Source organism: Empidonax traillii, unplaced genomic scaffold (genome assembly GCF_003031625.1).
Source record: "Empidonax traillii isolate 1590-97213 ecotype Southwest subspecies unplaced genomic scaffold, ASM303162v1 scaffold156:size1289327, whole genome shotgun sequence".
In the NCBI taxonomy this organism is placed as follows: Eukaryota; Metazoa; Chordata; class Aves; order Passeriformes; family Tyrannidae; genus Empidonax; species Empidonax traillii.
In genome coordinates, this window is record NW_020955349.1 from 486,847 (window position 1) to 502,892 (window position 16,046).

A 16,046-nucleotide genomic window follows, 5' to 3' on the forward strand; every position below is an offset into this window, starting at 1 on the left:
ATCAAAATGTTCTTGAAATGACTGCCTCTCAATGAGCAGAAAACATGGGTGTATTGGTTTTATCTGAGGATGGAACTTCTAGTTATGGTCCACATACAGTCTGAATGCTCAAGTGATGTGAGGGAAATTGCCGAGTACTTTGCACTGGTTGCAGAGGCTTGGGCAATGACCAGTTAAAATAGAAAATTAAATCTCAAAAATTGTGGCTTTTCCAGAATGGAACTATCCAAAAAACCCCAGACCACTGGATAAATCCCAAACTGCAAGTGCTCATAAAGACTAGAAGAAGAAAGAGAGATTGTAGTCAGAATGAAGATGCACCAGTGACCTGATATGTGACAACTTTTGTTTATTATAATTGTTAAAATTTGAGTTCTTATGAATCCTGGATAGAAAATGAGCGCTAGTACTGTGATTAGGTCTCAAATCTTGCCAGTCACACTGGTATTGTATGAGAAAGGACTTGTCTGAGCAGCAGTTGGTTCAAATCACCCTAGCAGAATTTCTGAGACATGTAAGTTACTTTTTGCAGTGGGATTTGGGGATTAGAGTTTGTCTATTGCAAAATTGTTTCTCTAGAGGGATGGCATCAGATGCCAACAAAGTGTCCATAAAGGATGTTGTTTCTTAAACTCTCATGATTATCTTACTGTCCTAAAAATTAGGCTTTAATTTGTATCCCTTAACTTCTCAAACATAAAGCTTGCAAGCTTTCCCCATGAATTCATTTTTTTTAATTAAGTCCTTAGCTTCCATCTTCTGGCAATGAGTTCAATGAATTAATAACGCATTAAAAAGCACATCTAGTGGTTCTATAAGGAGCAAAACTAATGAAGCCTTTACTTGTGACTTTGTTTGTTTACAGCTCATTAGGCACCAAAGCCCCATGTGGACTTTCTAGTCTCCAGGAGTTCAGTGGGGCTCCCTCTGGACCCTTCTTAGTGGAAGCTGCAATAGATTTATTCCCTCTATCTGTCTGTTTTCAGGAGGCTTGTAAGAACTCCGAGACCTCTATTCCTCTGCCAGCGTTTGTGTGTTTGCACATTGACATGCACACCATGATGGTGTAAGTGCTATTTCTTTAGAAATCCTAATTTTCTTTTTAAAGAGCCTCACTGTGTTGGGTTGTTGGTTGTGGTTTTTTTTTTTTTTCTTCTCAATGTGTTTTAAAAGCAGTTTGTGCTCCACTTCATATATTTGAGTTATGAGTGCAAGAAAATTGAGTTGACTTTCCTTTTGAAGGATCCTCTTGATGGTGTGTGTTCTTACTTTTAATCTTAAAAATTTCTCTAGGGCCAAGCTTCATCGTGCTTTCTTTTGGAACTGGTAAAACAAGACACAATTATTCATACAGTACATGGGGATGTTTTCTTTTTCAGATTCTGGTATTTTTAACATCGTCTTGAAAGGGCAAAATTTATGGGCAGTTGTAATAATTTTATTAGACTGAGTGGTATAATATGGAAAACTAGGTGTTTGGATATGCAAGCCCTCTCTCAGATCTAAAATAGATTTTAGGTTTGTTTAGAGTTTAGTCAAGTAGATATCTTTTAGACCATTTCTGAAAAAAAAATGTTGTTAATGCTTGTGAGTGTGGTATATGAACAATTCTGTGAGGGCAAGCAGTTGAACAGGTAATACCCCCAAGACTGTTCCACAAAGACAAGCTACTTTTTTTTTTACCTGCTTTAATAAAATAGGCCCAGAAAACAGTTTATCTCCTGAATGGGGCAGTGAGGATTTGTGCACAAGGGATCAGCCAAGCTCCCAGGCACAAGGTGAGGGGGACTGTTATTGCTTGTTTGATGATTGTGCAGATCCATCTTGCTTGTGTTCATCTGTGCTTTTAGTTGGGCTTTTCCTTCCGAATTGCAGTATTATCATATCCAACTGTCTCTACTTGTCCTGGAGAAATCCCAGTAAAAGTGGTTTGTTTGCACTTTAGTCTTTTGCCTCAGAAATTTTTCATCTGCAGCACCTTCTCATTTTTCACTCTGTGGTTTATGCCCTCTTACATTCTCACATCTGTTTGTTTACGGTATCCCATCCAGCATAACCAAGGGTCAGACTGAATTTCGTTTTGTGTTGAGATGGGAGAGGTAAGAAAAAAAAAAAAAAGAGTGCAGTTTGTGGCCTGGCCGTTTAAACAAAGGGTGTTGTAGCTACACAAAATGTCATTACTTTGCCTGTGTTCAAGCCCAAAGAAATTACTGTTTCCTTACAAGGGAGGTAGAAAGGAAAGGAGGAGATGATAAGGTTATCTCCTAGGGGAAAGAGAGAGCCTGGTAGATTATATGTTGTGGCATGTGAAGGGGTTAGTGTGAGGTAACATTATAGCGTGCCAGGAATCCAATATCTCTGTTGAGCCCATGTTTTTTTCAGAACCCAGTGGAGTTATGAATTTTAGTTCCCAGGCTTATTTTGAAAGATGTTCTGTAGGTTTCCCTTGAGGGATAGGATTGGCAGATTGGAGATGGAGTGATTGTTTTATGGGAGATGTTAACCCACGGGTAGATGGATATGTTTTAGCCCCTGTAGACTGGCTGGGTGAGTTCTTCCTGACACGTTCTGGTTGCTTAATTTCACCCATTTAGTTATCATTTTGGGCATTAGATAAAGTATATTATGTTCCTTAAATATAGGTGTAGGACTGAGAAGTCTTGACATTTCTGTTATGTGATATTTACTATGTTATTGTGCAAACATTCAAGGAATACTTCTTCATATGTTTGCATAAGACAGTGCAAAGGTGTCTATTAATAAAACTTGTCCTATTTAATGTCTGTAGCCTGTAACAGCTACATCCAGGTACTGCTGTAACAGTTTGGTGGGGGTTTTTTAACCACTACTGGCACCTGAGAAACTTTTTGCAGAACCAGAACTTTATATTGGAATTCCATGACCTCTTTCTAGAGGAGGGGAGATTGGTTCAGAGACCCATTGTTGTGTATGCAAAGTTAGCACTGGTTTCTATCCTCTGGGTGTTACTTTACAATGAATTTCATGTTCCCTCAATGCCTCAATACATTAACTAGACATCAGTGTCAGTTTATCCAAGTGTGGCTCTCTTCCTGATTTTGTCACAAGGAAAATGCCTACGTGAAAGGAAGGCTGGAAAAATGCATGAATGAGGTTGGTTTTGATGTGTTTTGAGAATGTGTAGAAGGTGTTAGCGAAACTTGAAGTGGTGTCTGTACAAAACAAGATGCACTGAGGGAATGTTAAACTCTCACAGTGGAGGATGCGGGAATCGGGAAGGGCTAAAATGTTAACTGGGTGAAATGGCCTTACTGTCAACATCTTTAATTACCTCTTATGCAAAACATAAGATACATTTTTTAACCTTTTATTTTTTTGGTAACAAATGATAAGAAGAGAAGAGGCTGATTTGAATATGTAGTCTTTTCTGCCTTGCCTGATCTCCCCCAAACAACGTTGTAGAAGAAGAAGCAGCTGTTCAATAGTATAGATATGAACTGTACTGCAGTGTTACTGTTAGTAAGCTGGCTTAACGTGCTGTGTATTGCTCAAGTCTCTTTTATGCTCACCCCAGAGGCCTAAGCTATTAATAGCTCAGCTTCATGCTCTATTAATATTCACACTCTTTTTTAAACTGTTGAAAATCTTGAAGACACCGCACCTATTGTGCTGCTCTTTCCTCAAAAATGCCAAATATTTTAAGAGCGTACTCTAGTGTGATTTTTCTGTTCTTCCATTCAGGAGGTCAGTGGCACTTTCTTCCCTCTTGACCTTTCTATAATTGTGCATATGGCTGTGCTACGTGTACAGTTCTTGCTTGGATTCATTAAAAAATTAGGGCCGCAACTTGGCAAGGCTTTTTTTTCTCATTCTTAATAAAAATAACAGCAAATAAAAAGGATGGTAGCTGATTTAAACTGGCCATTTTCCATTGCTTTCCCTAGTGTTCACTTCTAGTAATTCGGAGGTGCTCTAAAAGGTGCCTTTTAGAATTTGCTGCATCTTGGCTTTAGCGATGCCTTTGAATTCACCTACAGGCTTTCATGCATTCAGTTGTATCTTTGATTTCTGTATGTAGCTATCAAGTCTTACCCCTCTGGAAGGACTTCTATTTCTGGGCAGAGAATTATGTATTTCCTTAAAACTCTGTTTCCCAGGTGGAATTTGGAGTTTGTTTATTTTGTTTTGTCTGTGATGTGGGGTGCTAGAGGACAGAATAAGGAAACAGGCACTTAAGCTGAGGATGAAATTTGAGAGCCAGCTTGAGACATGTTGGTGAGTGAGAGAGGTTTCCACATAGAGGAAGTGCCCGAAAGGTTTGCAGCCACTTTTGCACATTAATCTGCATCCCCTCTTGGATGTTGTGAGCCTGTATTTTGTTTATAAAAGACATGTGGGCTGGTGCTACCTCAGGTGATGTAGCATTCCTGTTGCTGTTGGGACTGTTCTGCCACCTGCCCCCTTTCCTGTACTTTCTCTGACACCAAAATTTAAATTTGCTGCAGTTTTTAGCTGATGCCTTAAAGCTTCTCTGATCTACAAGTAAAAATATCTTCTGTGGGTTCTCCTATTACAGGAGGTTCTAGTCCTTCACATGGAAAATCTGGTCACCCTACATGTTTGAACACTGTGCAGAAGTTTGTAAGTAAGCTGCCATAAGAGATCAGAAAATCCTGTTAGTCCACAAGTAAAGATCAGATAGTTCTTCAGCAATGACAGTACAATTACAGCATCTAGCAGTAAATAAAATTTAGTGCAGGCTTAGCACAAAGTCAGCTTTTTCTTTCAGGAGAAAAAAATGAATGGTAGAGAAGTTGTAATGTTTATGTATATCAAGAGGGCATATTTGGTGTTTGATAATTTTGGATTTGCTCTATCATGAAACATGCCACTCCTCCCTCATCCTGCAGCCTGTATTTGGCCCTCTCTGCAACCTGCTTTTAAGAGATTAGGGCTCTGTGCTTTTAATATATTGGAATCTGCTTAGTGAGAGTGCTTTGTTTTGGAAAATAATCGAAACTATGGCAACCTTTGGGTTTTTTCCCAGCTTATTTGTCTACCTCGTGTACTTCTCGGTTTTGGTGGATGATTAGCACACTGGAAACCACTGGTAGCTGCTTATGTTATACAAACAGCAAAATAAGTTATGTAAATATTAAATCCAGAACATGTTATTTGTGCTTTAGAAATCATTAAACACAAACTGAATGTCCCTGTAAAACTGAGAGTTTAAGGCCTCTTCATTATGTCAGCGGCCTCAGTCTGCAAAGCTGTGAGTGCAGTTGGAATGGGTTTGGCAGAGGAGCACCAGTTCTGATCAGTGCTTGCCTGCTGTGTGCTCACTCTGATTTCTGTCAAGTTCTCTAGAGAACTTGCTTTCTGTTTGTTTATGTTCCCTCAAACTTGTTAGCCACGTGCAGACATCAGTTTACATAAATTGACTTTCTTTTTCTATCCAATATGGCTTTTCATTCCCAGCTTTGAGTCTCTTGCACAGGGGACTGTAACCTTTTTTATTTATTTATTTTCCTTTTACACTTCTGTGTTCAGTTGCTGCTGTGACTAGAAAATGGGTCATCCTTGGATGAACTCTTATGAACTGCCTCTTCCAGGGAGCTTGCTTGCCTGGGAAATTCTTGTAGTGGGAGCCATCTTAAAATCTTCCTGACAGCTACTAGTGACCTTGTTTCATAATTACTTGTGTTTCTGTCTAGCTCTTCTAAAGCATTGCCTCTCCGTGTTTGAAAAAGCTTTTAAAACATGTTATAATTTAAGATTTCGAGTCTCTGGCTTCTTTCCAAATAAAACCTTGATATATTAACAGTTAAAACTGAGAAGCTCTGTTCCGTGGTCTGTCTGGCGTTTGCACTGATAAGTGGGGCAGACATGCCTGGCAGTCAGCCCAGGGGCTTCAGCCTCCCAGAGCCCCCCCTGGGTGGGTTGTGCAGCTAAGAGTTCTGCTGGCTGTACAGCCCTGGAATGGAAGGGGATTCTTTTTCCTTCTCCTCCTCTTCCTCCTTTCACTGTTAAATATGTATACTGATAAAGTCTTGCCTTTCTCCTCTCTCTTTTTATGGCTGTTCTTTCCCTGTCTATGTTAAGTCTAAGGATTTTTCTGGATATGAAATAAAAAAGCCAAATTATAGCTATTCTCTTACCAGAAAAATTATTGTAAACATATGGTTTATTATTTGTGAGAATGTTGACTGTGCCCTGTGGTTGTGACTCGAAAACAGAATTCCTCTTCCCAAGATCTGTGAGATTTATTAGAGTTTTTGTAATTTGTTTCTCATGAGTTCCTGTAATCGTGTTTTTTCTCCAATACTGTTCTTTTTATGGCGTGTTTTTTTCTGATCATGGCTATGGTAGCAAATACACACGGCCCAGGCATTTCACTGTCTGTCTGGTCTTGCTTTATCCAGCACATCCCCCAGTCAGTGGGACAGAGTTTGTGCATTATCATTGACAGAGTGCAGTGGTTTGGCACTGTAAAGTGTCTTCCTAAGGCTGTCTCCTCACTAGCGTGAGTAGAGGACCTGCTTATGCTCAAGGGCTTCTGATCACTTTGCTGCCTTTTGTTTCTGCTGCCATAATGTCAAGAAAATGGTTTTCTGCACAGCTGAGAGACACAGCCCTTCCCTAATGCAGGAGAGTTTTGGGAAGGTCTGTATGTCCTCAGGGTGCTGTTGTACAATTGTGGGGCTCTGCTTTGGGACCGTGCAGACCAGCACTATAAGCTGGAATTAATGCCCAATGCTGCAGCACTTGCAAGTTGTGGCTGGGAATGCTTGATCTTGGCTTTTAGTGCACTACCCTTGGGGAATCCCATGGGGAAGTTGAGGTGCTGCTTTTAATCTTTAAATGATTTGGGTTCTGGTCTCTTGAGATGAGTAGAGGGCAAGGATGTAGGGGCTGTTGATTGGCAGGGCGTTCTGTGAGGAGCTGCCAATATAGGGACGTTTTCTGCACTTGCCAGGCTTTTCCACTCCTGCAACACCTACTGCCTTCTTTTTTTATTTGAGATGGAGTGGGTTGAAGGCAGCGTGGTTGTGAGCAGTTGCTGTCTGTGTTCCTGCAGTGATTTGTAATTTGAGAGTACAGGAAGAATGCCCCTAGATGTATTTTACGAAACTGGAAGAAATAAATGATTGCCAACAGAGGTGAGAAAAGGTCACCAAAGACTTAAGTGACTCAGAATCCATTGGATGCTTCTGAGGACAGTGTGAGTGAGAGTCTAGAGAGAGTCAATGCTGAATTTTGGCACAAAGTAAGAGGAACAATAGATTAAGTCTGGACTCTGATATTATGTTCTATAAGCTCCAGGTCCTGCACCCTAGCAAAGGAAAAGTAAACTTTATTAAGACTAGTAAGAATTATGATATATAATTGTAGATACCCAAGGGCACTCCAGAGACTGATCATAAAACAACTGTAATTCTCAATTTCCTGACCTGTTACAGCTTTTTTGCGGATTATTGCATTGCTGTCTTGACTATTTTGTGACTCTATAAAGGCTCCTCTAAGCAATGGGAACTTTTAAGGATGTTCTTTTTATAAATTGCATACCTTTTTGCCTTTGTTGCAGAGATTAAGTGATGAGATTTGGATTGTATTGTTCATACAGTTATTATCTCTTTATTGCTGGCAGGTCAACTAACATGTTATTGTAACAGACAGCCTGAAGCAAGATAGCCAAGACCAGAATTAAGAGGAAGAAAGTAATTTGAACTGAAGTAGTATGAGTATTTTGATTTCCAAACCTCTGAAGATGGAGCGTGAGGTTTCAATTTTTCAGATTTAAAGTTTTACTGAAGTGCTAAGATCATTCATCATGCTGTTATGATGATGATCTGCTCACATGTTTTTATTAACCTCTAGAATAATTGCTGAATAGTGTCTCTTTCTAGCTATGCTATTAAATGTTCAGAACTAGATCATTAAATGTCTTGGAAAGCTGTCAATTTTATGGTCCTGAAAGCACATAATACACTTGAAAGTTAATTTGAATATTTGTTGTGGAGCAGCATTCATCCATTCTTCCTTTTGTTTCTTTTTCATGCATTCCAAAAGTGTGTAAATTTCAAGAATTTTACTTTAAAATACCTGCCTTTGCAGAGTTATCAGGGGATCCAGACATCTGCAATATTTAGGGAAAAAGTAGTCCTAATGTGGTGATTAATGTGGTTTAACCTGGCAGGCAGCTAAACACCATACAGCTGTTTGCTCACTCCCCTCTGAGTGGGATGGGGGAGAGGATCACAAGAAAGGCTATAACTCGTGGGTTGAGTTAAAGGCAGTTCAGTAAGTAATGCAAAAGCCACACACACTAGCAAAGCAAACCAAGGAGTTAATTTCCCACTTCCCTTGGGCAGGAAGGTGTTCAACCATCCCCAGGAAAAACAGGCTCTATCACATGTAGTGCTGCCTTGGGAAGACAAACACTAATCACTCCCAATATCCCCCCTTCCTTCATCTTCCCCCCACTTTATATATTTAGGGTGATACCATATGGCTGGAATATCCCTGTGGACATGTGGGGTCAGCTGTGCTGGATGTGTCCCCTCACAACTCCTTGTGCACTCCCAGCCTGTTCACTGGTGGGGTGAGGAGCAGAAAAAGCCTTGACTCTGTGCAGGCACTGCTCAGCAGTAACAAAATCATCTCTGTGTTATCCACACTGTTTCCAGCGTAAATCCAAAGCATGGTCTCATACTGGATACTATGAAGAGAATTTTCTCTATCCCAGCCAAAAGCCGCACATGAAGTAAGCAAAGAATACAGTTATTTTTATATTAAAGTCTGCACTCTGCTGCCTTTTGTCTGACTGTTTCTGCTGCTTCCATTTTGTGGCAGTTGCTTGAAGAAATACATAGAAGTGGCAGGTTGTCACATGGAACAAAATCAAGGCATGTCTTAGTAGTCCAGTGTTGTGGGTGTGATTTATATGCCTACGCTGTTATTACTTGAGCTTGTTTGTACTTTGCAAGTACATGAAAAAGGATGCATTGCATCAACGAGTCAAATGTTAGTGCTTATGCCTGTTTGGATGTGTTCCAGTAGAATTTGGTCAACCAGTTTCTAAAAGATACATCCTTGTGTGACTCGGTTCAGATTTGTGTTACCTCAGCTGGGGGTAAAGTTAATTGAAACCTTACCGGGATGCAGGCGTGCTGAACGCTGGGATTTTTCTCTCTGAGGCTTTATTCTGAAGGCCTCTGGATTTAACATAGGAAGCTGAGGGAAATGGAGTGGGATAGGCGGTGGGTCAAACCACAGATTTTAATCCCTCATGGTGTCTCCAAACCTGACTCAAACTTTTTAGAGAGTGAGTCTTCAGGTGTTGGTAGCCTTGTGACAAGACACGGAGCAACTGGTTCCTGGGCAGCATCATCAGCATCAGGAGATTGTGCTCACTGCACACAGCATGGCACTTCTTGGGGTGAACACATGGAAAAGGAGGACAGCAAGTGAAATGCAATAAGAACAAGAGCTACTGACCTGGGAACAGGTCAATTCCTTCTTGCAATCTGCAGACACATACACTGAAGAGTTTTTCAGAGAAGAACCTGGAAAAAGTCCGAAGCAGAAATATTCAGAGAACCCGTGACAAGCAGAGATGTTGCTCAGTGGCCTTGTACTCCTTGTGCTGCTCACGAGGTCCTTACCAGATTCCAGGTGATCAAAACTCCAGCTTCAGGCTATTGGATATCACTGCATTTCACGGCAGAACTATTGCAATGCTTTGCCTTGGAAATGGGTGTTTTGCTTTCCCAAGTGAAGGTCTTTGTGTCTTTTTTTTTTTTTTTTCCTGAGCAAAGGAAGATAAAAATTGTCTGTGAAAGGTACTCTGTGTGCCTTGCTTCAGCAATGACACATGACACCCCACAGAGATTTTGATTTTGCCACCCTATTATTTTCTTCATGGGATTGATGTATTTATAGTAAAAATTGGATTCCATGTTGCTTCTTCCTTGGGTTTCTAAAACCAAAATCACAGGGGCATGCAATGCAGGATTTACTTTCGTTTAGTTCCTTGTCTTTTCATCTTTGACTTTTGCTTACCCAAAAGTTGCTGGATTGACTACTCAGGTAGTATCCTACTTGTCCTGATTTGAAGTAATTGAGTATTGAAGTCTTTATATTAAAAAAAAAAAAAAAAAGAAAAAGAAGAGAAGAAACAACCTTGAAGACCCGACTCACTAATCTCTCCATCTCTCTTCTTCCTTCCCAGAAGTACACTGCCATTGGAATGCTGGGCAAAGCTACTGATACATTAGATGCTACAGGAAAAGTAACTGAAGAAAAACCTTATGGTAAGCATAAATTATCTGTGCACTTGATTTAATTTGAAGGCATAAATGGTCTCTGTCACAGAAAAGCGGAAGAGATGTTTGGGACTCTGAATTAAGTTTAAATGTGAAATTAAACTAGGATTATTTCATCTTCAACTTAAGTGCTCATGTAATTCAAAACAGCTTCATGCAGTTATGTCCAACACAACTGTTCATTTCTACTGGAAAAAAAGCAAACCAGGCATTAGATTAGGAGGGAGAAAATAGAATTGGGCAGGACTGTGTCGTTTTAAATCTTTGACAGGCTGACAAATGACGTGCTGTGTCCAGTAACATTTTCCTCTCTCAGTGTATAGTCCCTTGAGTGCTCTTTTAGTAAAACCCTTTGAGACCAGTGGAGGAATAAACTACTGGGATCTTCCATTTAACCACAGACTGCTCAGCACAGAATGAGAATGGCATAAACCACATTCCTCCTATGGTCACCTCCAAAATCTCACTCTTGCTTGCAGCCTGTGTCGTAACATCTTTTAAAAATAAATTTTTCTGCCCCACAGAGCACAGTGCAAGAGTTTGGGGCTTCAGAACTCATCCTGACTGTGGCTTTGCTGAAGTGGACATTCCACAGTACCCAGGGAATCTTAGAAACAATGTAGAACTAACCAGGGACACAGTAAATGTATTTGCCATTAGTTCTTTTCACAGCCTGGGGGTAAAAAAGAAAAAAAGGTAACTGGTTGCTTAGCAACTCTACAGGCTCTACACTGTCGGTGGTACCTGGTAATAGGTACATGAAGTAAATTATCTTTTTTTTTAATAGCTTGATGAAAAAGGTAGCCTGGATTTCACTTCTCACTGCCAGTCTCCTTCCTTTTGCAGTTTTAATTTTTGTACAAGACGGGCAAGCATGAGTTTCTTGTCCACGTTAACATGATGGGTCATTCTAAATAGTATTATTTACTAGGTAGTGTTATTCAGAGATGTTGGATCATTTGCTTCTTCTTCAGGATCAAGTTTTAAGTCTCGCTGAGGTTCTGAAGAATTGGGCTGAGCATGCACATGGTGTTAGAGTTGCCAGTGCTTCATGATGGTTGGAAAGGACAGTTTCTTAGTTCATTCAAGGTGGAATGTTGTGGCTCTGCACTAGTTGGTATTCCTCTCAGATACTTGCTCATATGTAAGCTGTGAAATACCATTTTAAGTAGATGGAAATCCCATGGTTAATTAAAAACAAACAAACAAACAAAACTGTTGCTCTGGTTTTACTTTTCTTGTGTTGTATTGTTTACTGCAGACAGAATGTAGAGTGTTGTTTTCAAGTCTATTTCTCTTGCTGTCTCTACTGTTACAGTAGTTCCCACCTCTGCACCACCTCCTCTGTTGCAGTGGTTTAGCTTTTCTGTTAGACTGTGCGCTTGGGGTACTTATTTGGGTTAAAAATACCTCTTTTTTTTGAGTTGCTATTCATTTTAAACCGAGATCAGTTCTTCAAGTGGTCTCATGAAGAGCAGTATTGCTCTTTTGCTGAAACTAAGAGCAGAAATGCTCATGAAATTGGTCTCAGTTGCTTTCCATGGTGGTGCAAATCAGTCAGATTTGATTTCTTCAAAAAGAAAAGGAGAGAACATGCTCATTCTTTTTTTGTTTTCCATGGTACCTACATGTTTTGTATTTCCTTCCTTCCTCCCCTTCTAATATTTCTCATCTTCTCCAAAACAGCTTGGTTTTCTGCAGAATACTCGGGGTGGCCCAACATCCCTGATCTCTAACCCTTTATAGGTACTTCAAAACCAGATATTTGAGCTGAACTGCAGTTTTCCTTTGATACCTCCAAGGATCTTGGGAGGAGCAGAGCATCTGCTAGGGAATATAATCCTGTAGTGCCAGCAGTATCCAGGATGGGGCCTTATTGCAGAGAAAGGGCACTAAACCAGTTTCAAGTTCCATTAAACTCTTCTTGAATGACTCCTTTGGACCACAAGAGGAAAGTGCCAGCAGAAAGATGCCAGCTATCTTTAACCATAAGGAAGTGTTACATTTTAGTCCTCAGAGTGTCCCTAGACGGCAGCTGAGGAAGCAAACTGTACAGTTAGTCACAATGAAAGGGTTTTCTGAAAAGAATTCCTTGGTTTTAACTCCTCCTGAACTTCTCATACTTTTTTGGTTGTTTCTTATCAGATGGGTTTTCATTTCCACCTGAAATTAGGTGATGGTTTCATCCTGCTGCCAGGCTCTGAGATGCTGACTTTGGAAGCACATAGCATTTAGAGTTCTTCTGATGTCTTTTTGAGCACATTAGTGTTTGTAGCCCATTTTTAATATTTGTAACTGTGCACAGGGATGTGCATTCTGAAACCCACTTCCTCCCAGCTGCCTACAGGCCATATCCAGACATGGAGAACAGAATTAATGAGGATTTTCTGCAGGTCTCTGCTGATTATGCTGAAATACATGTTTAATAGAGCTACCTGAATAATTTGGAAAATGTAGTAATTTCAGCATTCTACTTGTCTGTTTTCAAATAATTGTGCCAGGCCAGGTGGAATTGAGATCATCTGCTGTACTTTTGTTAAACTGCCATAAATAATTCCTGAGTTCTGTTTAACAAGCCTTCAGTGGAGGCTTCTTGAGGTTGTGGCACAATTGGCACCTTATGGTTCGGTAATTTTATTTTCCTTCCTTTATAGCAGGAAAAAAAATCAACAGTCACCAGTGTTCAGAAGCACACAACTGTTCTTTGGAATTTTTGTTGTTAGAAGCTAATAGCCTTATATTAAATGTTTTAAGAAGCATTGGAAGCCAGAAGTTCTGGGTTCTTTGGGATGCTGGTAGATTCGTAAGGAATGGCCCACTGGAAGATGCAGAGCCTGTGCAGAAATCACATTACCACACTGCCAGTCTAAGGACTTAGAAGGAAATTCAGAAAACAACCTTGAATGGAATGTATTCCAATGGTGTCCCCAGAGAGCAGGTACAGTCTTTTTGCTCTGAGTTAAGGTTTTCGTTATTCCTGGAGACTGGATGAAATCATCCCGTGAGCCGAACCTTGAAAGTATTTAGTGAAATCTTTGTGAATCAGGGTGGCAGCCTCCACACCCCTCCCTGGAAGGAGACAGAGGTGCAGTTTTGAGGTCATCTTCCAGCTAAGACTCATGGTCTGCACAAGAACAGGTGGAGGGTATTTGGAATGAGGACCCTGGGAGGAATAGGCTGCTCTCTGTAGCAAGGGCAGTGTCAGGGATGTCCTGCAGAATTGTCTCTCAACCCTTTACTCTCAGGGAGTGGAGAAGAAAGTCAAACAGCCCGTTTTGGGACTTCTCATGCCAATTCACCTTTATGGGTGTGTCCATATTTCATGTTGATGGAAGGTTGAGTCCAAATTCTGCCCTCAACTTGCTGACCAGACAAGCTGCTAACATAAACCCAAGCCCACAGCTGGGTGAGGAAGACTTGTGGCCAGGGTCCTGAAGGGCAAGAGTTCTGGGCAGCAGGACCACATTCCTCTCTGCCTGTGCTGTGGGTGTAATGACTGGGAGCTGAAACGTGGTTCAGAGAGCCCTGCAGAGCCACGGGTCCAAACAGATTCCTGGGACAAACACACAGTTTAGACACAGTTTGGGAGAAGATTGTTCTGGAGTGCTGGGAAAAAAGCTCAATTGGCTTGTATGTTGTTCTAGGAGAGGACAAGAATCCAATACAATCCATTAACACAAAGGCAGTGTTGCTGTGATTTTTACAAACAAACCGCATGGGTGTAGGTTTTCAGAATGTAATACTGGCCAGCTAGTGCCACAATGTATTGCAGAAGACAAATATGATTTATTCTAGATCTTAGCAAACTCATCTGTAAATATTTACTTTGATTACACGCCACACAACTTTTGTTTGTTAATGGCTTAATGCATTGTTCCTCACGAGGGGATTTTTTGTTTATCTCCTGAGCCAGAGGTTGCCTGTGTCACGAGTGACTTCCTCAGAAGCTGCACGTAACCTCTCAATCAGGGGAACATGAGATCAGTGCCAGAACTGAACTTGGGCCTCTCATTAAATGCCCTTGTCACAAATGCAGTTCATGGGATGAAAATTGGAAAGAAAACCCCCAGGGACACTTGTGCTTAGGTCTTAAATACTGAATTCTAACGTGAAACAACTTGATGTTCACAAGAAGGCTGACAGGATCATTGTCACAGAGCTGGGTCATGCTAACTTTCCACTGTGTAGTTTTGTTGTGATATAGAAATTTGCTAAATAGAACCAGAAGATTGAAATAACAATGTAAGAAACTCTTCAGAAGATTCAGACTTACTATACAATAGATTTTGCTGTTCCTAGCCCGTATTCTGATGTAAATTGGTCTTTTTCAGCATCCCTGACTGAATTTTGTGCCTTATGCCTTCCAACCTTGCTGTTAAAACACTTCTTGGAACAGCTGCTTGGGCGTAGGGACATATCTGCTCTTGAGGCTGCAAAGTGTGCTTTGCAACACTGAGGTACCACAATACCATCTCCTAAAGCTGCTGGGAAAAGAATTCTCATCTTTATTACTTAGAGCATGAAGTACATCTGTTCTGTAAGGTTTGCAGTTAAAGACTATTCCAAAATATAACAAAGGCTCAATAAATAAATTTGCTTGGTTTCCGTTCCAGAACCCTGTTGACTTAGCAGGATGACACTAATTGAATATAACTTATAAGAAACAGGACTAGTGAAGCCCTAGACAGTAGAAATGCACTGAAGTGCTTTGTGATCACAGATCTTGTGTTTGCACTCTCTCTAAACAAATTAAGGATGAATGTAATTTCTGTTGAATAGGGCTTCAAAGGACCAATGTAATCAACTGCTTAGGTTATAGCTTTTTAATAAAAGTGGGGCAGGTGTGTGTGTGTACTCTTAAAATAGATTGCCTAAAACAGCTGTCTTTCTTTTACAAGATTTCTTTAGTAAAATTGCCTTACTTAATATGTAGCTACACCCTGGTGTGTATTTGCAAGTCTGACAGGGAGATTTGATGTGTTGTTCCAGATACAGTCTTCTTCACTAAAAAAAACCAACCCAACCCACAAAACCCAGTGGTTTAGTTCTCTAACAGTCTCTTGTGTTTTCTGCAGCAGTCAGGTACTCTTAAAGAGAAGTTCCCAAAGTTAGATGAGCATTTTATTGTTTTTGGTGCTCTAACAAAAATTAGAATGTACCAAATGTTGTAGTTTTTGTCCAGTTCCCAAGAAAGATGGATTTGCAGCTCCAAGAGAGGGAAATTGCAAAAGAAAATTGTCTGTATGAGAATTCCTGCCCTTCTGAAAGTGTCCAGACTGTCTTAATCACCTCAGACTGTTTGTTCCACTCTTTCTCTGATAGTTCACACTCCTACCTACATTCTGGTTTTTCTCTTTTCTTTGGTGTTTTTCACCCAAGTTAAATTCAGAGGAGAGGGAACTCTGATTTGTATCCGTTTGCAGAACGTGACTGATGCCATTAGTGCCATGTGAATAATCAGTGCTAACATACTGACTGTTTTCTTCCTACAGACCAGGTAACAAAAGGAGATCTTGAAAATGTGCTGCAGAAGTTCAGGGGGCACATCATGCAAGTCCCACCACTGTAAGTACCACAATATTCAGACAGTCTTGACAGTTGTGTTCAACTGTCAGGACTTGCCAACAGAAGTCAGTTCTCCCAGAAATATTGAGACGTGTTTTGGCAAGGGGATGGAGGCAAGGCAGTCAGGAGTTTAACATTTGCAAGTGCAGGTCGTGCCCATTTGAAGATGGAGCACAA

General features: G+C 40.6%; 1 protein-coding gene across 1 annotated transcript in view; it reads left to right on the forward strand.

Moving 5' to 3' along the window:
• TRUB1 (TruB pseudouridine synthase family member 1) overlaps positions 1 to 16,046 on the forward strand; it is a 29,905-nt gene that overhangs the window by 9,633 nt on the left and 4,226 nt on the right. The window contains 2 exon segments of the mRNA XM_027884892.1: positions 10,211 to 10,292; positions 15,797 to 15,869. Of these exon segments, the coding sequence (XP_027740693.1) occupies positions 10,211 to 10,292; positions 15,797 to 15,869 (155 nt within the window).